General features: G+C 36.9%; 1 protein-coding gene across 7 annotated transcripts in view; it reads right to left on the bottom strand.

The window, feature by feature from the left end:
* The window catches only part of LOC18441610 (uncharacterized), a 33,902-nt gene extending 9,684 nt beyond the window's left edge, over positions 1 to 24,218 (bottom strand). For all 7 annotated transcript variants that reach the window (XR_016040077.1, XR_016040076.1, XR_016040075.1 and 4 more), the window contains exons 1-10: positions 23,606 to 24,218; positions 22,750 to 22,888; positions 21,013 to 21,344; positions 14,195 to 14,276; positions 13,785 to 14,112; positions 13,454 to 13,512; positions 12,243 to 12,332; positions 9,623 to 9,714; positions 9,308 to 9,406; positions 9,117 to 9,194 (exon numbers count right to left, since the gene is read on the bottom strand). Coding sequence is in view for 2 of the 7 variants with exons in the window: in XM_020671822.2 (XP_020527481.2) it covers positions 9,117 to 9,194; positions 9,308 to 9,406; positions 9,623 to 9,714; positions 12,243 to 12,332; positions 13,454 to 13,512; positions 13,785 to 14,112; positions 14,195 to 14,276; positions 21,013 to 21,344; positions 22,750 to 22,888; positions 23,606 to 24,042 (1,736 nt within the window). In the remaining 5 variants the exon portion in view is untranslated. The remainder of the gene's footprint in view (positions 1 to 9,116; positions 9,195 to 9,307; positions 9,407 to 9,622; positions 9,715 to 12,242; positions 12,333 to 13,453; positions 13,513 to 13,784; positions 14,113 to 14,194; positions 14,277 to 21,012; positions 21,345 to 22,749; positions 22,889 to 23,605) is intronic.
* Positions 24,219 to 27,251: the final 3,033 nt, after the last annotated feature.

The raw sequence follows: 27,251 nt of genomic DNA, 5'->3' as shown, positions 1-27,251 counted from the left end.
CATTGCTTTGACTACATCCAATGTCTAAGTTCCGCATTATAAGAGCCCATGAGATAGTTCACATTTTTTAGGATGAAAAGTAGTTGGGAAATTTTATTTTTTTTAGGCTAAATTTGGAGACAATTTGACAATTTTCTTTGTATTGTTCTTACCGGTCTTTTTCTGATAGGTGGTTTGATTTGGCACCCACTAAGTTACTTTAACTTGGTAGGTTATGGGACTTGACTGAGTTGCCCCGAGTTGTATGTATAACTCAGGGTACAAAAACGAATTAAAACTAATTCTTAAAAATAGAAATAATAGGGGAATGTTATTTATTTATTTTCTATGTAATCTGGATTTTTTGGTAAAAAATGGTGAGTGTTCTTTCTTGCACTGATCCCTATTTTTATATTTTCCTAGTTTTTGGAAAACAGAATTAAAAATGACTCCAACTATAAACCAGTTTTTTAATATCCATTTTTTAAATACTTTTTAAAACTTATTGGACTTTTTAAGATTAGTTTTCGTTTCATTTTACTTTTACTACAACCATGTTATACGTTTCTATTTTTTAAAAATTTCTCGGGCTTTTTGGCTCTTGGACTCAACCAATCACTCACCTAGGCCAAGGGCCGAGTACCTTGGTTGCGGTGAGTCCCGTAACATTGCTTTGATTCTCTAAATCCAGTGTCTAAGTTTTTGCATTATAAGAGCCCATGAGATAGTTTACATTTTTTAGGATGAAAAGTTGTGGGGAAATTTTTTTTTTTTGGATAAGTTTGGATAGTTCTTACCGGTCTTTTTTTGATAGGTGGTTTGATTTGGCAGCATAGCATCCAGCCCAGTCAATGAGGAAGAGATTGATGAATGAAAAGAGATAAGCATATGCTTAAGTACTCCCTTAACCTATTCAACAATCATTAGACACTAAATAACCTTGCCTTTAACAAAACTTTTTGAAGAAGGATACATTGGGTACTTTTTTCCATTAATAAGAGGTACAATAGGTCATCACCATTATCACCCGAGCTTTATCCCAAATATTTGAGGTTAGCTACATGAATCTTGTTCCACCATTCTACTTTATCAATGGTCATACCCTCAGTCAACATGTATCTCTTCTCACTATTTCCATCCATCTCCTTTTGGGGGTTTCCCCTTGCCCTTTTAGAGCCTTCCATTTGGACCAAATTATCTCTCCTAATCGGCGGTGTATTAGTGCAAACGGCTAGCGGACCTAAGTTGGGCTTCCTTATCTTATTGCCTATTGGTGCAACCCTTAAGCTCCTTAGTATATATTCATCTGAATTATATCTTTTCTTATCTTGCCACTCATCCATCTCAACATCCCCATCTCAACTACACCCATCCAATGGATGGATATTTTTATAAAGATAATGCCATTTTATTATTTTTTAAAAGCAATTAATCCAACATGTATGTGATGTCACTCCCATGTGGATGGTATCACATCTCTTGTAGGTGATATCATTCTACATAGTAGTTAATAAATATTTCTCTCTGACAAAAACTTCTACATTAGTTTTGATTAAACCTAAAATATGCCTACACACACATGTGTATACATATATATGCATATAATATATGTGGAAAACACTTATAAACACTCATGAGCAAATTTTTACAGTAGTTCGCTCATGGCTCATCACCATCCAAAGTCCATCATATGGTCACAGTTGTCTGATAGTGTTTGAATGTTAATATTTTTTTTTACAAATCATATTCATCTTAAATTTGGAGTGTGTGTACATATAACCACCTAAATAAAATATGCAAAAACTAATTCTCAAAAAATAAAATCACAAAAAATATCCCTAAAATATTCACAAGAGTTATTTGGTCACTTATTATGAAGATTACTTTTTAATATTTTACTTAGGTGCGCCTCACGCCTCACTAAAGCACACACACCCATAAAATTTGAAGTCGATTTACAATAGTGATCATCTGATGAACTTTGGATGGTGATCACACACACATACATATATTCATAGGAAAAACCTAAAAAATGCCTATAGGCTAATTGCTACAGTGTTTCGCCACAGCCACGGACTTGCTATGTCCGTGGCGGTTTATTGAACGGACAGTGCACCGTCTGTTGCGGTTCCGCATGATGTTTTGACCGCCACGGACATACTACCGCCACATACTGTGGCGATACCGCCACAGACATACTAAGTCTGTGGCGATCGAAAAGCGCACGCCCCGATTTTTTCAAACGGTGATGAGTTTATGAGCAGGTCCGCCCTAGTTGGAAATCCATGCTAGGAGGGATCCTTATATTCCAAATTTTGAATGTATGCCCCACTTAGCCAAGCATCAAATCTAAAATAAATAAATACGGGTATGCGTGATAAAACAGGATTTGAATATTGAAAAATTTAGAAATTTAAATAAAGGCTCTACTAGCTTTCATTATTTTTATTTACCTAAAAAAAAGCTTTCATTACTTTGGATTATATATTACTCTAATAAATATTTTCTTGTGCATGTTTGATGGTTAGGTCAACCCCTATTTCGAAACTTAATAGATTTAATATTTTGGATTGTTTAACCTACAAAATTAGAATTTATAAGGAACCAAGTATCTCCCAAGCATTTCATCAAATAGTTTCACATCATGGTCATGTTACCGAGAATGAGTACCCAAAAATTTCTAAAAAAAAAAAAAACTTTACAATCAAATTGGATATCATCACCACCATTTTAGCCTTTCAACAATTAATTGGGGTCAGCTACATGAATCCAGATTCTCCATTTTGCTCTATTAAAGGTCATATCCTCAGTGACGCCATAAGTCCCCATATCTTTTTGGACTACTTCCAACCACGTCCTTTTGAGCCTACCTCTTGTCTTTTTCAGTCCTTCCACTTGAACTAATTCACGCCTCCTAACAGGTGTTGTACTTAGTCGGCACCACACATGACCAGCCCACCTAAGTCTACCCCCTCTCATTTTATCGCCTATTGGGGCCACACCTAAATTTTTATCCCTTCTTGTCCTTCCACTCATTTATCTCACCATCCTCTTCTCCGCTACACTCATTCTATGAGTATATTGTTTTTTGTCAGCCCAACATTCCGCCCCCTAGAGCAAAGCTTGTCTCACAATTGTCCCTTCAACCTCATTAGTATGCGGCGATCACATAAAATTCCAGTTGCACATGTCCACTTCGCTTACCCAGCTCAAATTCTATGCGTGATAGTTTCTTCGATCTCTCCATTTTCCTGGATTATCGACCCAAGTTATCGAAGTGCGGTCTTTTTTGTAATTCCTGACCGTCAATCTTAACTACTTCCTAGTTTCCACTCCTATTATTACTGAACTTTACTCCATATACTCTGTCTTAGTCCGCTAATTTTAAAACCTTTGGAATCCAAAATATCCCTCTAAAGTTCTAACTTTGTGTTGACGCCATTTCGGGTCTCATTAATCAAAACTATGTCATCTGGAACAACATGCACCACGGTACCTCATCCTGTAGGTGCCCAGTTAAGTCGTCTATAACTAAGACAAAATACAGGCACAATGTTAACCCTTGATGTAGACCTAGTGTCACTGAAAACTCACTCGTCTTTCCACTAGTTGTTCGTACACTAATTAGACTCCATCATACATATCTCTCACCAAGTTGATGTAGTGTCTAAAGACGCCTTTCTTTTCCAACACCCGCCAAATCAAATCTTGAGGTACTCTACCACAAGTTTTCTCTAGATTAATAAAGACCATGTAGAGGTCCTTTCCCTTCGTCCTAAACTTCTCAATCAATTGCAAGTAGGAAAATAGCCTCAGTAGTAGACCTTCCTGGCATAAAACCAAATTGGTTTTTAGATACACTCGTTTCATGCCTTAGTCGTTGCTCAATGACTCTCTCCCAGAGCTTCATAGTATGACTCATAAGCTTGATCCCTCAATAGTTTGCACAATTCTATATGTCTCCTTTATCCTTGTGGATAGGTACCACAATACTTTTCCTCCATTTGTCTAGCATTTTCTTTGTTCTCAACAACTTGTTAAACAGTTTCGTCAACCAGTCAATGCCAATTTCCGCCATGCACTTCCAAACCTCTATCGGGATACCATCTGGTCCTAAAGCCTTTTCTATCTTCATCATTTTCAAAGCTTCTTTCACTTCCGACATCCTAATACTACGAATGTATCTATGACCTGTGCCGTCACTTGTACCAATAGTCCCTTCTACCACTATGTTCCCATTGTGTTCGTCATATAATAATTTTTGAAAATGGACTCTCCACCTTCCGTTGGCCTCGTCATCCTTCACGAAGACCCTTGTTCCATATTCTTAATGCATTTAATATGGTTTAGATCCCTACACTTTTTCTCTCTTATTTTTTCTAATTTGAAGACATCTTTTTGACCTTCTGTTCTCAGTTTATTGTATAGATTATCATATGCCTTAAGTTTAGCTTTACTTACTATTTGTTTAGCATTTTTCTTAACATTTTTATATTCTTCTAAGTTTTGATCTTTCTATTACAATGCCAAGATTTATAATATGATCGGTTTTTGCTAATAGCCTTATGAACCTCATCATTCCACCACCAAATTTTCTTATCGAAGTTTCATTTCCCTCTAGATTCTCCTAAAACCACTTTTGCCCCCTTCTTGATACATTCAGCCATCTCATTCCATAAGATCCCTGATCATCCATAGTGAACTACTAAGCATCCATAGTGAACTACTGATCATTCATAGTGAACTATTGATACATTCAGCCATCTCATTCCATAAGATCCCTGATCATCCATAGTGAACTATTGATACATTCAGCCATCTCATTCCATAAGATCCCTGATCATCCATAGTGAACTATTGATACATGCAGCCATCTCATTCCATAAGATCCCTGATCAGCCATAGTGAACTACTAAGCATCCATAGTGAACTACTGATCATTTATAGTGAACTATTGATACATTCAGCCATCTCATTCCATTTGATAGTTGTATATCAAATGAATAAATTGCATAAGATTCCTCTTTGTAGTGAACTATTGATCATCCATAGAATTTGGTGGTATAATTTCAAGATCAATAAACATATCTATACAACTTGTAAAGAAAAGTATCTATACAAGTATCATCAACCGAATTGGGCTATTCCCCATCATCAAATACCAAAAAGGAGCTATTGGATCCAAGAGAGCGGAAACAGCTTCCTATGTGTATATCAGTAAAGAAACCCCAATTTGGTTAAAGAATTATAGGCTCCTTAGCTCAATCACATTAGGAAAGAGACCAGTATCACATGTAAATTCCATTAAATGGTAAACTCTCAGTGAGATCTCACCAAGCATGCCCAGTACAGTACAGGAACACAAAGAACTCCTACATAGAAAGGGGATCTGATAATGAATGAGCAATGCACAAAGGCCCAACCAAATCTAGCCTGTATCCAAGATTATGTTCTTGTCTTATCACTGAGATTATGCTCTTGAACTTATCACTAGCTCCTTTCACATCCAAATTGAAGGCATTTTAAAGACACAAGTCAATTCTACAAAGCTTTGGAACTTTGAAGCCCTTACAAATAGATCTAGAGAAAGAGAGAAAATGATTCTCCGAAGCTTTGAAGCCTCGATCCCCCACCATAAATTAGAGAGAAAAACGAAGATTCTATAGAGCTTTAGAGATTCAATGCCCCTGTAAATGGATTTACAGGGGGAGATGATGGTTTGCTGAGCTTTGGAGCTACACTGACCCATAAATGTATTTAGATGGAGAGAGAGAGAGAGAGAGAGAGAGAGAGAGAGAGAAAGAAGACCATTTACAAGCTTTGGAGCTCAGATAACCCACATAAATGAATTGAGAGAGCGAAGACAATTTTACACATCTAAATGGAAGGCAACCTGCACTTCTCAAAGCCATGGAGCTTCAATGCCCTATTAATGGATATAGAGTGAAAGGCGAGAGGGTGAAGCAGTATCCCAGAGATCCAATCTTGTTAATTGCAAAAGAGGTAGAAGTAGAAACCCACTCAATATGGTTTTCCAAGTCATTTAAAATTCTAGTCAGACTTGAAATTTTAGAGGACTACGATATTAGGCGGTAATCTGAATCTTAAGAGGATAGCATTTCACCTTATCAATCAGGGTTAAGAAGCATTTTTTATTCAGATTATATTACATTCTGCACTATACTGAAATATCAGGACATTGCATGGCTATCAAACAAGCCCCGAATAAATTTGCACATTAGAAAGGCTTGAAAGATGCCTACCCAAATAGAAACACAGATTGTCCTTTTTTTGGACAATCAGATCAAGAATTTAGACAACTCAAAATTAGTCTTAAAAGAAAATGGCAATGATCTAACTCCATTTTCCTTTTTTGAATTGGTAGGCCGCTATTCACTTCTCAAAAAAGTCATTTTTCAGGTTTCATCTTTTACTCTTGTTAACTGCTGCCAAGAGAGAGCAAGCACAAAATTTGGATCCCACAAAAATGCCCCTAAGGCCCCAAAAAAAGAGGTATAGCCAACCCTATAGTGGTCTGCCTAGGGGCGAACTAAATCATTTTCCTATATATTATGTGGGTGAATTTGTGTGTATGGAGATATAGAGAGCGAGAGAGAGAGCCTGGATTTCTTACATAAGCAAATCCACACATTGAGTTGCCTCATGCCCTCACTAATGTGGGAAAGCTTACTATATATCATCTCTCAGCCGCCCGCTCTGAATAGATGGTTGGGATAGCTTCGAGCATAATATCACGAGTGAGCCACTAGTCATTTGATCTAAGTCAGACATCTCAAAGTATATCAATTATAATTTTTTCTACAAACCATATGAATATAAAATTTGGTGTGTCATCATCTCAATGGGGGGCACCTAACAAAATATTTAGAAATTATTTTCAAAAATAAAATGACCAAAATACCCCTAAAACTTTCAGGAGTATTTTTATCATTTTATTTTATAAGGATTTTTTTTTTTTACATTTTCTGTTGGTGTGAACTTAAGAGATGATTGGACGACCCCAAATTTGGTGTCAATATCATTTATAAAAAAAAATTAGACAATTTTACATTTTTAGTTGGTGCGAAATTAAGAGATGATTGTACGACCCCAAATTTGGTGTCAATATCATTTATAAAAAAAATTAAAAAATATAACAGTATTTAGGCATGACATTGCTATTAGGGCCATCGCAATTATCCATTCAAATCAAAAGACTAGGAGACGAGAGATGTGGGTATATATATGGGTGGGGATGTATAGTAAGCTTTCCCCACTAATATAGTCGACACGCTTTCGTTAAGAGAACGTTTAGGTTATACAACAATTAAATACCACATTCTTCAACACTCTAGTGAGTACAACGGAGTATAATTTGAACCACCACCACCTACTTCTACCTATAGCTAACCAGTATGGAAACGAGCTATATGAGGCAATGTTTCAAAATGCGGGATGCAGACCCAATGCGGTCGGGGGGCTGATGCGGATGTGGTCCAAATGCAAGCGAAACACCCCGATGTGGTCAATAAACATAAAAAAATTCCCAAAAAATCTCAAGAAAAGGTGAATGCATGAAAAAATATATGGAGGTGATTTATATGATAGTCAGTATTTAATTTTTTCATTAACTCCAATATTATCAGCTATCGAAAACTCTGAATCCCTTGATAGAAGACGTTAGAAAGTACAAACTAGAAACTTGAAAGTAACTTTATGGAATACATTAGAAGACATCATATTATCATAAACATCCAAAAACTATGCTTGCAATTCCAAACTTTGAAGTTGCAAACTCCAAAGATACATACAACTACTAAAAGTCTATGAAGAGTTCAAGAGTCAAGACAAACATAGAAGACAATAGCAATCAAAAGATAAGTTATCCATGTATTCTCCAATCTTCCTTTTTATCTCTTTGGTTGCTTGTGGGCATGCTCTGACATTCTCAGTAATTACCGCCTAGGTATTCTTTTTGTCAATAAATCCCCCATATAAGTATTTCTATGAAGAATAAAAATAACACTTTGATCTTTTGGATTTTTGAGTTTTGCATAATTCCAAGCCGGATCCTTGTTACTCGAAGATTGTGAAGACATTACCCAAAAAAAAAAAAAAGTGTTAGGAAATGAAAACTTACTGATTAATCAAAAAAAAAAAATCAATATCTTCTCGGCCCTTGAAACCCTTGATGTGTTGATTAATCTACCCCCAAATTTCTTCAAATCAATGCCCAAGCCAATCCTAATTGATAACCCAACCAAGATCCAAAGCGATCCCATCATTTTGAACAAAACAATTTTGCCCAAACGTTTTTTTACCATTTTTTATGATATGTTTTTTGAGTTTGGGGGGGATCTGCAAAACCCTTTCGCGCCCCCCCCCCACCCCCCCTCCCAAAAAAAAAAGGAATTTACCTAACTACCCACGCTCGTGGGCATTATATTCGCCCATGAGCCCAGGCAATGTATGCAGGCGCATATGCATGATGCAGCCGCAATATAAAACATTGATATGGGGACCACAAGGAAAGACTAAAGTAATAGACAATCTATGCAGGGTACTAGTCTTAAGGAATAAAAGGGCACCTAGTCTTGGAAAACCAAAATATATCAGTTTCAAGCTCCATCACCACAGCATCAAACTACACCATAATGCTATCCAGTCAGAAACAAAAACCTAGTCCTAAAAAATGCACTTGGATGTTTTTAAACAGTAGAACACAAGTAATCCTGTTCTATCTTTGTTATTATGAAACTGCTAGCCCATAGTATTCGAAAATAAATTCAGATTTAGTAGTTAGTCCTCTATTTTTAACAATATATGAAACTATGAAGGATATGCTATCTTTGTCCCAAATACCTAAAGCTCAACTTCTTGTGCCAATAGATTCAAGTCAAGCATTCACAATCCCAACTTGTTTTATTGCAGTTTACATCTGACAATAAAACAACAACTTTATACTAACTTTAGTGCTTCTAAGAGCATCTCCGAATGCTGCACCAGAAAACTCTGCTCTAAGGGATATAATTTAAGAGAAGAAATGTAGTTCAGAGTTTTTTTTTTATATAGTTCTATTGTGCTAGAATATCAAACGACAAATAGCAAGAGAAATTTATCCATTTATCAAGGCATACCATAGTCGTGGATCCTCAGGTGTGTGACATAGTCGGGTCTTGATAAGATCAATGGCAGCAGCATTCTTCTCTAACAAGCTGCCAAAGATATTTCAACTCATATCAAATCCTCGTAAATACAATGACAATCAAAGGGAAAGAAAAGGGATAATTCCATGGAGTCAAACCAGTGATAAGTAATCATGTCATACCGATAGCAAAGGATTAGGTTATCCCACAGCTCCAGTTCCTCAAAGATTTTGAGTGCGTCCCCAATCATGCCACAAGCCACTAAAAGTTCACCATATTCTCTACCAGCAGAAAAGGAAAAAACCAGGTTCACTATGCATGTACCAGCACAATTTTTCTATCAATATCTACAGTCCACATTGAGATAATAATAACATGGAAGAAATAAGCCCATGTGGAAATCAAAGCGAAAGGGATAAAATTCCTACAAGCAAATGAACAATCGATGCAGCACATTAATAAATTCAATAAAATATAAACAAACAAGATGTATTTACTTCTGCAATGCTGGAATTGTTGGAGCATAAACCACAAAAGCATAGTGGATCCGATGTCCAGCACTAGGAGAAACCTCTTTAATGTCGTTGACCTGAAATATATCTGATCGTATTAACCAAGCATCAAAAAAAAAACACCAGGATAGACAATGAAATTAAGAACATCATGGCCTTCAACAACTCATTATAAAAATAAATCATTCTTTTATCTACCAAGATTAATTGAATAAAAAATTATAGCTTACTTAGGAAAGCCAGACGGAAAAGCAACACAATGCCTTGTACAATGCCAGACAGAAAAGCAACACAATGTCTTGCATAATGCACCGAAAGAGCAAAGGTTCTGTAAATAGTTAAATGCCAATTGTTACAAGGATGCAACAATGACCACCGTGGCAGAACCTTAGCAAGATGCACACAGATTTAGATGACACCATCAAGCACAAGAAATGTCTAGTCAAGCAAGAGTGAGATAGACTTGCCACCAATGAACCATTAAGCGCAATGGCCATCCAGGAGTATTTTGGCCTGTTAAGGGGCCCAACCTAGCATGTCTAGCCTCAAGCAAATGAAAAGCTTCAACAATCTAAAGATACAAGTACAGCCACCCATTTTGCAACTACTGAATCAATTCAGCAAATTAATAGGGATGATAATGAAATAGTGAACATGAACCAAGAAGCCAATATCAATACTATGGTCTGAGAGGGTAAAGACATCCACTGTGCCGTTAAGACTCAGAATAAAGTTAGCAGTTTGCCCAGAAAAGGCTCCAAGATGGCCAGTCTAGAAGATTTCACCCACATGAAAGACATAATAGTGATCACAAATGAGAATGACTGCAAACAAGAAAAAGAAATTCATCAAATATGGTATGGGCAAACAAAGTCAATAGTACAAGTGATAAAGAGCAAAATCATCGACAATTTACCCCAGATCCAATCTTTTTGTGAAATTATTCTATTGTCACAAGTAGTGTAATCAAACTCTTAGTGGGCCTGGAATTACCCGACCAGTTTTTCAAAAAGTGCTAGGTGGGTCCTAGGAGGCCTGGGGAGGCGGGTACCCAGGAGGGCAATGGGCAGCCCAAAACATGGGCGGCCCGGTTATGAGGTTCTTGTATCAAGCAATTGATCATGCAAAGCAGGTCATCAAAGGCACATGCAATTTACATTCAAAAGTATGGGAGATAATTGATCAGCGATGAAATAACTTGTCACACCAATCTATAAACATAGCAGGAAAGTTTAACATTAAACATAACATGTAATACTTATAGGAAGTTTAGTTTTGGAATTTGGATTATAATTTATAAATGGTTTCTAATTGATGGGGATTCATGACAAAATTATGAGATCTTGTGTTAAATGCGTTTGCTATCATCTACTTTAACCACACTCACTTTGAGATCATGGAGGAGGTGAAATATTCGAAAAAGAGATTCGAGCGAGATAGCACAGATTGAACCTCTAAAAATAGGTAAGAAAAATATTTTCATGAAGAAATTCCCTCAACTTCAGGCATATGTGTTATGTAAATCACATTTATCTTGATTATTTTTGCTCAGCTTTCTCTATATATTTGCCTCAAACCTGGCTAAAAATTCACGCACTCAGCTAATCCAATTTAATTTTCAAGTTCCTATAGAACCAAAGTATTCTGTTGCACATGCTTTTAATGTTGTTTGACTCCATTTTTTAGTTTCTTCTCCTTTTTTTAAGAAAGTGATGGGAACAATATGGCAAGGATATCCCCACCTACAAAGTAGAGCCATCAAGGTGCTCAGTTCAGCCCAACAAGTTCTGGAAATGGTGTGAGCGAATGGCATACGTTCTAGTGTATCCACAGATCAAGGAATAGGTTAGCCGTAGCCAAGTTAGACAAGCCAGTCTATATCAATTACAACATAAACCTCCGAAAGTGGCAATCGAGGAGGGCAATTGAGGACGACAATCTTATCAATTCAGATTATAGATTCATAGAGGATCCAGCAGATGGAAGTGAAAGAGCCAGGTCTCAATAGCGGGTACTAGAAGACTTACGAGACTTTGGGTTAGGAGCGGCTACTGAAATTACATAATCAACAAAGTCATTTGTAAATCATTATAGAGATAACCAAAACAACCACGATCAGGATGACTATGATCCTCCTGTCATTCACAGAGGTTGTAATTGGAGTCCATCCATATTGGCTATAGTTTGAGTCACTTTTGCGCATGTGATAATGTGATTATTGCTATATACTCTAACTTAGACCATTGACTCTAATGCCTGCCAGTTAAAACTTTGGTATCTTAAGTTTTCTATTTCTTTCTCCATATTACATACAATCTTTCTACCTTTTTCATTTTTTTCGAGTTTCGCATTTGCTCCCATTTTTCTGCATTTTTTCTACTTTTTACACTTTTTGGGGGACTCATCAGACATGCCCAGCCAACTCAGCCATGCCCTACTCCATTGCAGGTTTTTAGAAACCGATCATTGGAAAATGCATTGCCACGTTTGCTCCCAATTCTCAGTCAAGATCATATGAAAATCTTATGAACTTCAGCGAAGAAAGACCAAGTATGCAAAGATTCAACACAAAAGCGTAGAGCTGCAGATAATATAATAAACTTACCAACTCATCCATCATCAGCAAAGCACGTTGCTTAGTACGATTACGAGTAGACTCCCATCGTACACGTAAAATCTCACAAAAACACCTAACCTGGAATTGACAAAATGAAAAATAAAAACAAAAAATAAGGGAAAGCAATCATTACACCCTTATTTTGAAACTTGTACAAGCTCCTAACAGCAACCATATTTTCAGGCATAAGGCTGCATGCCTTGATATAATATAGTTATTGAATTGATTGCACAATGATAATAGATCGTTCCATTCACTTCAAAATGAGTTGAATTATTGTACATGTCCAATATATTATCTTTTAGCCTACTATACTATTATTTGGATCATGAAATACATTGCAGTTCATGAAAAAGAAAAATATGCAAATCTTCCATGGTCACCTACAAATGAGGTGATTATCCCCATAAAATTTTGACATGTCGACCGCTCAAGGTCCTAAGAAGCTAAGTTCTAGTTACATTATCATGCATTTAAAAAATATCCCATGAAAAAAAGAGGTGCATACAAGCAACTGGATGAAACATGTGACCATGCCATCAAGAGATTTTCGGTCTCGTAATGTATTTCACTAGAAAATAGATTAAGCTCCTGCGTAAGTATCTACTCATTACGGAATCTCAGGTGTCAAAGTGTGGATCTCATATGGTCAAAAAAAAGAGGGACGTGCTATATCCGAAACATATGAAATAGCGTAAATATCGTAAAGGCAGATGTAGTAGCGGTCGCGAACCAGACAGTACAAAACTAGGTTTTGGAAGATATGGCACAAAAAGTTGTGATGCTGGTCATCTTTCATAGCGAGCCATTGAAACAGTGCGTCGTGCTATGAGCAGACAATTATGAAGAAATGGTAAGATATGGGTAAGAGTTCTCGCGAATCTCCCTATTACCAGTAAAGCTAAAGAAGTTAGAATGGGAAGAGGAAAAGCAAATCCTGTGGGTTGGATTGCTCGTGTGTCCACAGGACAAATCCCATTTGAAATGGATGGTGTGAGTTTGTCAAATGCTCGACAGGCCGCTACATTAGCGGCGCATAAACTATGTTTGTCAACCAAGTTTGGTCAGTGGTCATAACGTAATTGGTTAGCGAGACTCAAAAGAATTAGGCGAAGTGTTGTGTTTGTTCCTGAACGTCAGCAAAGCGTAAAACATTATCACAAATGTCACCCATTGCATAATAAGAGAAATATGCACACCATGTAGTGAGAAAGTTGTTGCGCATCGACGGCCTCTATAAATGGAGCCATCTCCCATTCTGCAAATCCAAAAGATCCACAATAATATAAAAATCAATCTGAATAACGCATTAAAAACACGAGGGGAGTAGAAGAACATACTAAATGCATCTATAAAACTTCACAAGATCAAAGAATAATAGTATCAAACAATGTTATACTCCATTTATAAAATTCTACAAGAATAAGCAACAACAGCATCAAACTACACTATGTATATAATTTTCATCAAAGAAATTATGGTATGCATATTTTAGACTAAATAAACATATGCTACAGTTGAGAAACATACTCTGCATTTCATCATCTGGAGTGTTCTTTCTTATAAAAAGGCAATGTGCAAGGATCACTGCCTGCTGAATGGTATCTAAAGCCCGTATTGCAGTTCTGCCGCTTTGGATGATGCTATCAACAACTCCAATGTCTTTTCCAGCTCTTACTAGCCTTGGAGCCATCAAAATGTCACATTCCTCATGAAGACCATCAGAATAGGTAGTTCTCTCATCTTTATCAATAACAGAACCATCCCTCTGGACCTGGGAGTATTCAAGAGGACCACCATTTCCTGTGCTTTTGGCATTTGGAGTTGCAATTAAGACCATCTGAGCCTTTGCTTCGGCCTATGCAAGCGCAGAAGCCACAGAACATGAGCAATAAAAACCTTTTAAGTTGATATGAAGACAAAATAACAATAGCAGTTACCTGATGCACAGTTCGAAAACCAAGGACACCAGTGACAGAAAATTGAAGCCCGCATGCTACTTCAGCATTTTTAAAATGTTGCCTGAAGATGACACACTAAATCATAAGCACAAGTAGGATAACTAAAACTATAATGGACAAGAACCACATAAGCTAAATTATGGAGGAAGTTACGCTAAAGGAAGGTCTAGCTTTTTTTTATTTTTATACATCACATGACGCAAAACCACATAGGCACACACATATCATCATAGCTGAACCCAGATCACATTAGTCTCCACTAAAATCCATCAACCAACCATGCCATCCACCAAGATTCCCTTCTGAAATACAAGGGTTGCACCCACTTTTCTAATTTAAATACCTCCATACTGCCTCAACTCAAGGGGCCGTCACTTGGTGTGACGGTAAAAGGCTCGAGTAGCCAGCGCAAGAGCGCGGGTTCGAGTCCTGAGAGCGGCCACTTTGAGCATAAGTCTAAGGTTAGGACCGCTTCCAGCCCACCCCTCCGAGGACCTTGCTTAGGCGATACCAACACTGGGTTACGGCCCCTCATATTGCCTAAACTCATTCTATGTCCATTCCTGGGTGATTGATCATGTAGGTTTCCCACCCCAACAAAGTCATAAAGCATGACCCCATTGCTAAGTCCTTGCTCAACTGCTTGAACTGCTCACCCAACCTCCAGGCTCATTTCGAGAACAATCTTGAACCTGCCTTGCAGTACATCTAGGTCCAAGGACAATTGGAGTTCAATTGCACAAGTTGGTTGGCAACTCCATTTCATTCTCACGGATCATGGCTGATTATATGTGTAGATTTTTATAAGTACTAAAGAGTTTTAGAAGTTTGGAATAATAAAATATTTTTTACTTTTTCCCTGTTCTTGATTACAAATCCATAATTACATGAGCAAAAAAAGTTGAGCAATATAGCATATATGTTCTACTATCTACTGTCAGAGAACATATAGAGAGAAAGGAGAAAAAGACAGAGAAGAAGAAGAGAGAAAGAGAAGAGAGGAATGCGAGAAACATGAGATGAAAGAGAAAGAAGTGAGGTTCAACCCACCCTCACACACCTCTCAGCCTTATATTTTATTAAAATTTATGGTATGGACAAAACTGCCCAAATATAATTAAGAATCTTAGGTCCAAAACTTGGATAAAAAAAAAGATTTTAATACTCCCCCTCAAACTGGAGCATAAATGTTGCCCATGCCTAGCTTGAAACAAAATTGTTCGGAACATATTACGACCAAGGCCTTTGGGGAAAATGTCTGTCAGCTGACAATTTCGAAAAAAAAAAAAATGTCTGCCAGCTGATCCCTAGATTTCACATATGGAGTAGACAGCTACTTACTAGCAACTATCTCCCAAATAAAATGACAGTCTACTTCAATATGCTTGGTCCTTTCATGGAATACTGGATTACTGGCTATATAGGTAGCAACTTTGTTATTGCAATACATCTTAATAGGTTCAGCAACAATAAAGCCCATCTCCTGCATCAATGTTTTCAGCTACATCAGCTCACATGTAGTGTGTGTCATTGCTCTATATTCAGCTTCGGCACTAGATCTTGCCACAACATTTTGTTTCTTACTTCTCCATATTACCAAGTTTTCACGAATGAATATACAATAACCTGTAGTGGACAGCCTATCAGATGGTGATCCTTCCCAATCAGCATTTGAGTAACATTCAATGGCCAAATGATTATTTGGCTTGTATATCAAACTGTGACTTGGGGCTCCCTTCATATACCTTAAAATTCTACAAACAACATCCCAATGAGGAATCCTCGGAGCAAGCATAAATCGACTAACAATACTAACTGCAAAAGCAATATCAAGCCTATGACGGTTAGATAAATCAGCCTGGCAACCAATCTTCTATACTATCCTGGATCCTCAAACAACTCCCCCCGATCAGCCAATAATTTCGTTTTTTTTTTAATAAGAGTATCCACTGGTCTAGCACCCAATGTTTCAATTTCTTTCAATAAATCAGTCACATATTTTCTTTCTGACAAACTAATGCCATACTTTGATCTAACTACTTCAATTGCTAGAAAATACCTTAGATGGCCCAAATCTTTAGTCTAAACATATTGTTTTGGATGTCTCTTCAAATGACTAATTCCTTATTGATAATTGCCAATAACAATGGTATCATCAACATAGACAACTAAAAGAATTATTTTGGAGTCTTGTTTCCAAATAAACACATAATGATCTGCATGACTGCGCCAACATTCATATGTTATAACAATTTCACTGAATTTTTCAAACCATGCCCATGAAGACTGTTCAGGCTCATAAATGGCTTTCTTCAAATTATACACTTTATCTGACTTCCCTTGAGCAACAAACCCAGGTGGTTGCTCCATGTACACCTCCTCTTGTAAATCACCATAGAGAAAGCATTTTTAACATCAAGTTGCCGCAACAGCCATCCCTTGTTGGAGGCCACAGATATAACCACTTGAACTTAATTTGTGTGCACCCCTTGGCTACCAATCTGGCCTTTAATCTTTCTTCAATTGTATCAGGTTGATATTTGCTGCATAAACCGATCGTCACCAAACCGTCCCTTTTCCAGTTGGTAACTCGGGGAGTTCCCATTTATCATTTGAATGAAGAGAATCCACCTCCTCTTCCATTGCTCTCTTCCACCCAGTATTAGAAAGTGCATCCTGGTAAGCCTTAGGAACAGAAATAGATGAGTGGACTAAAGCAAAATTTTGATATGATGGAGACAAATTCGTAAAGGCAACAAAATGTGCAATTGGATGTTGAGTACAAGACCTGATACGTATACGGATAGCAATAGGAACATCATCATCACCACAAGACGGACATGGATCAGCAGACGAAGATGACTATTGAGAGGCCGGCTGAGTTGGTGGGGGATGTCCAGCTTGCATTTTTCTTCTGGTGTAAACCTTTATGGGCTGCTCTTGAGAAACATCATGATGTATACATGCACTAGATTCAGTAGAGTCATGCAACTAAGGTGTAGAAAAAGTATGAATAAGGATAGGAAAAGGAATCATAGAAGGCAAGGACTTTGAGACTTCCTCAGAAGTAGGATAATTATTATTTCTATCAATCACACGACTCTTCTGAAAAGAATGGAGTACTTTCAAAAAAGGTAACATCAGCACAAATAAATTTCTTTTGTAAACCAGGATGATAACGACAATAACCTTTCTAGAAGTGTGAATATCTGAGAAAGATACACTTGACGGCATGGGGATCTAGCTTATCATTACCAGTACCTAATATATGAACAACGCAAGCACACCAAAAACTCGAGGAGGAACAACAAACAGTGGAGCATCAGTAAAGAGAACAAAATCGGGTGTTTTTCCATTCAAGAATGAAGAAGGGTTACAATTAATTAAATAGCATGCGATCAGTAAGGCATCTCCCTTATGATCCTTTGGAACATGCATATTAATAAGCAAAGAACGGGATACTTCAAGTAAGTGTTGATTTTTTCTTTCAGCAACCCCCTTCTGTTGAGGAGTATCGCACAAGACATTCGGTGCAAAATTCCACATTCAGGAAAATAAATAAGAACTTCTTTAAAAAGATACTCCTTACCATTATCAGACCACAAAATACACACATTCTTATTGAATTAAGTCTAAACCACCTTGTGAAACAATTGAAAAATAGAGAAAATCTCAGATCTTTTTTCTTGTCATTCGTGGATAACCATCCACAAAGATACTTATGAACAGACAAACTTTGTACTCTAGCTGGACCCCATCTATCAAAATGAACCATAGTAAACGGAACAAGTCTCTGTTTGTCAACTCTAGGACAAAATGACACTCGATGATGCTTTCCTAACTGACAAGCTTCTCATTCTAAAGAAGACATAGACTCTAAAGAAGGGACTAACAACTTCAAGTTCTTGAGAGAAGGATGACCCAGCCGACAATACCATAAGTAAGGAGAATCAGCATAGTGAAGAGCAGCACCAATAAGGTTATGACCCAAGTACTATAGGCCACCTAACTCATACCTGCCACCAATCGTCAGCTTCGTCTTTAGATCCTGAAAGACACAAGAAGAAGGATAAAAGGTTACAAAACAATGAAGAGATTTGGTTAATTTGCTAACAGATAATAAACTGAAGGGAAACTTTAGGACATATAATACAAATGACAGAGAAAGGAAGAAGTAGGTATAATTGCACCTTGCGCTAACACATTGAACAGCGATCCATCAGCTAGAGTAACAGAAGAATTAGGAATGCACTAATTTAGAGATTCAAATATAGAGGACTCGCCAGTCATGTGATTGCTCCTAAGTCAATAACCCAAGGAGCAGGTTTCTGAGAGGCAAGAAGCTCAAAAGTACCTGAATTTGCAAGGGTGATAGTAGAAGAGGAAGAAGGAGCCATAGACCGTTGTACTTGTTTAACAAGTTGATTATATTCTTCTTTGGAAAGCACAATAGAGTCACCAAAAGAATCTAACTATTGTTGATGATCACTAAGTCTACTCAGATAAGGCTCATCGCTCTCAGATGTGTAAGTAACTGGGCTTGCCCAAGCAGGCTTACCAACCTTGTCCCAACACTTATCAACCGTATGATCTATATGCCCACAATGCATACACTTATGAGTCCTATACCTCTGCCACCATCACCTCTACCTCGGCCTCTTCCTGAATCACAACCACGTCCCCAACCTGTGCCTCCATCACCTCTCCTTACAATATTCAATGCCAATACCATCACTAATTCTTGAGTCAAAAGGAGAGGGAGAAGCAGATATATTGATTCATTCAATGCACAAGTAAACATTAGCGAGAGATGGAAGTTCACTGCTAGCCAAGATCAGTTCACGTACAAAATGGTATTTAGGATTAAGGCCAAATAAAAATTTGGTAATCCTAAATTCCTCACTCCGCCTCTTTTGTAATTCCACATCATCAAATATAGGCTGATATAGATTCAGCTCTTCCCACATACCTTTGAGGGTACTACAATACTCACTCACACTCTTATTACCTTGTCGCAATTGAAACATTTTCTCGAACAGCTCATATACCTAGGATATATTTTTATCTGATGACTATGTTTCTTTCAAAGTGTCCCAAATTTCCTCAGTTGTATCAAGAAACATCACATTAGCACTTATTTGGGGTTCCATACTACTCCACAACCAGGTCATGATTATGTAATTCTCTCTTATCTACTCTCCATATCTACTATCAGAATTACCAGGTTTGTCCTCAGTCAGATAGTTCATTTCCCCCTTGCACCCAGGGACACTTTGACAGATTGAGACCCTACAACATAATTGGAACTCATTTAGTTTTACAGACGTGATTTGTATCCCCACAGTCTCAGAAAGACTAAGAATTCAAGCTTTACTTTCCATGAGCATAAAAGATAAAGGAGAAGGACAACCAAGATTAGCCAATGTCAGTCACTCACACAAGCTTAGTACAATTTAAAAACAACTTAAAAAGGTGAGAGATACTTATCATTCAAATCTCACACTTGAACAAATTAGGGCAACACCACATTAAACACATCTGAGCATCACCATGTTGCCAACATTGAAACTAGGTCATGATCTCTCTGTAGATCTTGATATGTGCAGACAGTACTTTAGCACCATACTGTAGCACATACTATGGCAGAGTATTGTACCATGTTACTGCAGTTTGATGATTAAAAAAAAGGAAGAAAGGGGAAGATAATGATTCCCCTCTCTCCGTCCCCCCCCCCCCCCCCCCCAAAGGGAAGGGCTAAAAAAAAGAAAGGACGAAAGGAAAGGGGAAAAAAAGGGTAAAGAATTCAGGAAAGAGAGGATTCAAGAACCATAAAGGATTAGTTTTGATACAATGTCAAAGAATATAGAGAGAGAAAAATAGAAAAAGAAAGAGAAGAAGAGAGAAGAGAGAAATAAGAGAGGAAAGAGAAAGACATGAGGTTCAACCACCCTCACGCACCTATCAGCCTTATATTTTATTGAAATTTATGATATGGTCAAAACTGCCCATACAAATATAATTCGGACACTTAGGTCCAAAACTTAGATAACAAAGGATTTTAACATCTAAAATCAATGGTATGGAGAAATTTTGGAAGAGCAACAATGCCAATGTCATTATCATAAAGGAATTGATAAACAAAAGAAATGAATGCCCAAACTAGAAGTTGATGAGTTGTCTGGGGATGAAGAGACAAATCTTAGATAATACAAGTTAAATTTGCATTATATAGAATTTTGCGATGAACCAAATTAGATTTCCTTTACAAACCCTTTGCTAGAACAAGCAAGTCAAAGGACACAGCTGACTTGGAGCACAAGTATATTTAGATGGCCAATAAGAAATTAGCTAGAAATGAACCTTAAAGACATGAAATTAAAATGTGGAGGAGCCTGCACCCCATCTAGATTTACACAAAACCATGATTGATTCAACTCTTCAGTTAGCATGTGAAAGACCTGCTGAAAATTCAGAGACAAAATGAAGGCTTTCCACACATCAGAAATTTACCTAGAAAGGACATAAAGAGAATAAATTCCAAATTCTTACATATGTCAGAGACACTTTAATAAGATGAGATTAATCCACAACCCCCTAACTGGATTAAGGTAAAGTTCAGCATAAAGATACAAGGTAGCTGTTGTTGAAGATGGCAAGAAAACTTTTCCAGATAAAGAGGGAATATTATTAGATTAGAAAATAATTACAATCATGAGATCCTTCAGGTAACTCAGCATCTACAAGGTTTAAATCACAATATGATAGAATCATTATAGCCATTTTCAAGCGATACTTACCCAGAAATATCCGTATGACTATATGCATGCTCTATAATTCCTGCTTCCAAATGTGCTGCAGACACAATCTTTGGAGCTTCTCCTTCACATAACTTGGTTCCCCAATAAGCAATAACTTCTTCCAAACTTCCAAAATGAAATAACGTTTCTTGAATCAATTCTTGCAATGTATTATACAATGAAATTGACCTGTCCTCCAAGATTCTTTGTTGGAAAAAAATGACTCTGGATAACCACCATGAAATTGTTTTCATTCTGGTACACTTGGGTGTCTTTCCAGCCAAATGCATATCTTTGACCTTGGACACCAACAACTTTGCAAAAACTAGGTACTGCAGGATAAAAGAAAAAATATAAGCCTGTCTATGCAAGACTACTTAAATTGAAATTGAGAAACATTAGCAAGGCTGATAGAACAGTAAAATTGTATAAATTTTCAAATCCGGCAAGGAGAGCACATATGGGGAAAAGAGCTGGGGAAGATTTCCAAAAACACTATAAATTCACTGAACAACAAGTATCTCATAAACATTCCACAACGGTGAATAAAGGTGTGATTGAACTATTAGATGAGATGATCCGTTCTAGAGTAAATGCTCATTCATCCAACAAAGTAAGAAAAATTTCACAGAAATAGAAAGGAGGGGGGGAGAGAGAGAAAGAGAAAGATAGAGAGAGAGAGAGAGAGATTACCCATACAATGTGTAAAAGACCAAAAAAAAAAAATGTGCACAATACCCACCTAATCATGCAATAGCAATTCTTTCCTCATAACTCACATTTATTCACTTAGAAAGGCACAAATATGGACTTTAGGAGATTCAAAACAGATACATGTAAACAGACACTCAGGAAGATGACATTTCCAAAGGCTAGGTCCTCGAGAAACAACAGCCTCACTAGTCAATGCATCAGCAACCTTAATGGTAAGGCATGATAAAAGCAGAAAATCAACATATCACCAATCATTAAGATCTTCATAATGACAATTATCCTTCATATCTCCATTGGTCACAGCCTAAGGCCTTGAGTTCTTTATGGCCACAGGCTAAAGCCTTCAAACCGAATGTATCTCAACTTGGTATTTTAGGTACCACAGGGTCCAAAACCAATCAGGATAAGGTAGTAAAGTTACTAAAGCTTAAGCTGGTTTGGGGGAACGAGTCCCTGCAGGCAAGAAGTGGGGCAAACCCTAGGCCATTCAAGATTGCAGACTGTAAAGAAGATTCTAGATATTACCTTGTTCCTGATTGTGTAAAGAGATGCCAATGGAGCAGATTACCTGCTTGTAAGGAATGAGGTGTCTAAGAGAATTTTAACGGTGTCGAAACTCTATTGATTCATCGTAGTATCCATGCTTGTTACTAGCCTCATACTTATGTATCTCATTACAAGAAGTTAATTATCCACAAAATCATTAATCCTCCTACACTTATGTTCAACTGCGAACACAATATAGGTTTCCAAGGATCCTTTGGAAAGTTTTTCTTTTCTTTTCTTTTTTTAAAGACAGTTAATTACTAAAAAGTTAAAAGAAAAAGTACTCATTTTTATCTTTAAAAAGGAAAAAATCACCAAAAGAAAACATAAAGGCAACAAAGCACAATCATAGCTGAAGGACCAGGACCATAACGTAGATGCCCATAATGCAGTTAAAATTTCTAATACACAGGAATGTCAAGCAGCATTTTATATGCAGATTGCATTAATAACAGTATAAAAAAATAACTTAATTACCTGCAGATATAAAAATTTTCCATGCAAATCGGAACCATCACAAATGAGCTGAGATCGAGCCCACTTGTTCCATTCAGTTACATCTCTAGAAGTGTTGCAAAGTAACTGCAAAGGACATGCAGGGAAATCTCCTGGGGGACTGTAATAATGAAAAAACAACATATTGGCTAATTGTAAACAATCCGATGTCAAGTGATTAATGCTTTTATTATGCATAATGTAAGGATATGAAATGAGGAAAAAGTACATAAAAGAAGTCAACTATGATGCAAAAGCATAGGTGAACCTCCTTATTTTTCATAAGTAAAGCACACATTGCCCTCTAGAAAAAATATTCCCAAGTGCCAAAATCCTTTCAACTTCAGCATGAAAACTTTCATTTCTCAATACCAATGCTTATTTTGCAAATTAAAATGAGTTTATAGGTTTTCGTGAGATGCTCATGATGATCAATACTTAATGATCCATATTTAGGCTTTAAATTTCAGTATATAATTTTTCATATTGTTCTTTTCTTTCCAACTATTACAGTTTCAGATTTAACTTCTTATTTCCCCAAATCTATCAAAAGCGAAGAGAAAGAAGATGAAATAAAAGAAACTGTTACCTTTACCGCAAGCATGTGTTTGCCTCATTAATCCAAAATCCAACACACAAAATCCCAATATTTTACACAAATAAATTCAGAATTTACATAACACTCGAACGTAAAAATACACCCATAATCCTTTTCTTTTATGATAAATTTAAATAATACTTGACTAATTTTACAAAACTGAAAACAGAAGTTCCATATGTAAGCATGAACGTCACATTTAAAGATAATGCAATTCTATCCCGTAATGATCATACTTACCCGGTAAGATTGCACTGTGTAAAAACCAAAAGAGCTGCAATTCCGATGCACATAACTAAGAGCCCTTTGATATCCTTGTCAGGATCATCGTCTGAGCCTAATGCATCAAGCCAGGCCTCAGATTCATTTCCAACCAAGAAATTCACAACTGCTCTCTCAACTTCACCAAATAAATTCTCAGCCCCTGCCCTTGTTTCATCAGACCTATGAGCTCCCAAGGAACCAAATATGAACCGAGAAGCATCAGAATTTAGGGCTTCACTGTAACTCCCCTTCTCAATCAATTCAACAAGATGCTCAAGCAAAGCTTGAAATGGTCCTGGTTGTGAAAAACAGACAGATGAAGAAAGAGAAGAAGAAGGAGAAGCTGGGGAGAGTGAGCAGCGAAATAGTCGGAGCTCGAAGTCTCTTAGGGTTTCTTCATCTGCTTCAGCCATGGCGGGAGCTAAACTTGTTATTAGAGAGTGGTCATGGAACTAGGGTTTCGGGTTCTCTCTACTTTAGTCTTGGAGGAAGCTAATAACTGGTTTGCAGAGATTTAGTAAAACCTAGGGTTTTGTATATGGCGGGAACTGAGTTTTAAGCGTTGCAACATTTTATATGGAGATCGAGTAACGTGGCAGCGAGACTTCCAGTACGTTTTTTTGGTTTAACGGACCAATGCCACGTTAGGGACCCGCAGTCATCGAACCGATGTCGGACCCGACAGGCCCGATTGGACCCAACTCAAAAATTAAAATATCTATGTATTTAAATATATTTTAATATATTTATATAAATTGATAAATGTGTGACCCAAACCCAAATAGTGTTCGGGTTTAAGATTTGGATCCGGACCCGACCCGTCAGGTTCCATTTTTTAACCCATACCCCGACCTCAGGTTCCGGTTCATTACCACCCCAATTATTTTTTGAAATTTGGCCACCAATGTTTTGTAAAAAGATGTGGTTTCTATAAGGCCTAGGCCTCATGGAATAAAGTAAAGCTTCTCCTCAAAATCTCATTGGAAAACATTCCGAGCATGAAAAATTTATCTGATGACATTAAAATCTATTTTTACTATCAGTAATTAAACTTGTAGCTCAAAAATGCTCTAGGTCTCGCAAATTTGTGAATACTTGAAAATGGACAGTCTATATAATACATTACAATACGTACGATTTTTAGGTCTTGTGACCCCAACGAGCATCCACCCTCCAATCGGAGACATTCAGCATCAAAGTAGCAGGGGTTTTCTTTGGTACATTTTCCATAGGGGTGGCAACGGTCAGGTTGGGTTAGGTCAGGTCTAGCCAAACCTAGACCCGAAAAAATGATATGGGACCCAAACCCGAGCCTATGTTCGGGTCCAAGATTTGGACTCGGACCCGACCCATCAAGTCCATTTTTTTGACCCATATCCGAACCTGGGTCAGGTCTACCCCTCGGGTCTCGAATCAGGTCTTGGGCCATTGCCACCCCTAATTATTCACCGTCAAAAAAACGTTGGACTATGATCTCCCTTGGGCACACGACAAGTACTTAAAAATGCTAATACGGCTTGGAATCTCCTAGGTTGATTGGGATTGGGAGGGGGTAATTCTGATTTAAAGAACATATACTCGATTTGATTTTCTTTATTTTTATTAGTAGAATGGTAGAACATAATTCAAGTAGCCGACCCTGAATAGTTGGGTGTAAGGTTTAGATGATGACTATTTATTTCTATTTCATCCATACAATGATCCGCTGGAAAATAGCCCGAGTCGGACCCTAGGGCCAATTCAGATTTTTAGCCAATTTGGGTCCAAAGATACGTTGGTAATTAACTATTTATCAATACAGTCCATTAAGTGATGTTGCAACAACTCATTGTTTTTCTATTTCGGTTAGGCTGTAACCACCCAAAGTATACTTCTTCATTAATGAAGGACTACTTTTAGATACATATGGCACATTTTTTTGAAAAGTGAGGTTCAAAACCCCAAACGAGTATTAGTAATGTATTGGCACAAAAACTCTATTTCAAAGGAAATAAGCATTTCCAAAAAGTCACAACAGCATCATACTAAACGGGTATCAATAATGTATTGGGACAAAAACTCAATTTCAAAGGAAATAAGCATTTCCAAAAAGTTACATCAACATCATACTAGACACACGGGACCTCATCAGCAATACCATCTGAGCTTTATCCCAATTATTTGGGGTGGTCTATATGAATCTTATTCTATTATTTTGCTCCATCAATGGTCAAATCATGAGTCACTATGTCTCTTCTCACAACTTTCATTAATGTTATTTTAGGTTTTTTTTCATATCCCTTTAGAGCTTCCCATTTGAACGAAATCACCCCTCGGGTGCTCTTCCCTGTTTGATCTTTTGGTAACCAAATTCAAGAGGTTACTTCCCCAAAACTTAGGTCCTCAAAATACATGTAATTTGACTTCTAACTAAGGGAGCAAATAGACAGTATGCTCAAGCAACAGTTCGAAATGACAATTTTGAGTGAGGTTGTGCTGGAGAATTGTAAGTGGCCAGTGGTAGCATTGCGCATACACCCAATGAAGAATAAGACCCATTTCCATGCTCCCTCATGTTAGCATGAAAATAAATTTGCTTTGTTCTTGACCATGAGAAGGTGGGCTGCCATGGCATGTTCTGACCACTACTTAAGGAATTCTCAAGTGCTCATCCTGGCTTGGCATTCCCTCTACTGTGGACACAATATCGGATTTGAAACGTATTGTAAGTTACTCTAGAAGGGTTTTCACTTTAGATCTATGATTTTGCCATTCAAAAAAGAGTACACATTTGATAATTCTTGAAGAATTAAAATGAATAGTGATGAATATCTAAAACAAAGTTAACATAATCTAATTTTAATCTTTATAGTTGAAGATACTCACGAGTGAAGTTCTACAATACTTTACTCATGGCTCGTCACCCTCTAAAGTTTATCAGACGATAGTTATTGTCCAATTGTGTTAAATTTTTGCATATTTTTTTACAAATTTGATTAACCTAAAATTTCATGGGTATGTGGGTCTTTAGGTAGGTGCACCTAAAATAAATAAATATAGTAATATATATAATAAAAAGGACCAATTTACCCCTCTAAATATTTATGAGGTATTTTTAGTCATTTTACTTGTGATAATTATTTTTTAAAATAATTTATTTAGGTGCAAGTTAGTTAGATGTACATACATCCCAAATTTCAAATGAATATACTATTTAAAATTTTTATTAACATTCAAACACTATCAGACAACTGACTTTCGATGGTAATGAGCCATGAGTGAAATACTGTAAAATGTCAAATGAGTTTTTTGAAGCAATTTCATATATATATATATATATATATATATATATTAAAAGACAAAGTACTCTACAAATAAATTTTCAGGACATTATCATCGTCAAAGCCTTTTTCTAACTAATTAGGGTCGGTTAAATAAAGTTTAAAGACACTTACTACCAAAATATTATTGTACTTTTGTAAAATTTTAAATTTGCCCTTACTTAATACTTGAGTTACATAGAAAATTAATTTTTAAAACAAAAACTCATGGTTTTTAATAAATACACCCATTAAAACATTCTAACATTAGTATTTGTATTTTAAGAGGTTGTTAACTTTAGACAAACCCTATATGTGTGTGT

Source organism: Amborella trichopoda, chromosome 9 (assembly GCF_054954075.1).
Source record: "Amborella trichopoda isolate Santa Cruz 75 chromosome 9, AtrichopodaSantaCruz75HAP2 v2.0, whole genome shotgun sequence".
Taxonomy (NCBI): domain Eukaryota; kingdom Viridiplantae; phylum Streptophyta; class Magnoliopsida; order Amborellales; family Amborellaceae; genus Amborella; species Amborella trichopoda.
This window is presented reverse-complemented; position numbering and strand designations above follow the sequence as displayed.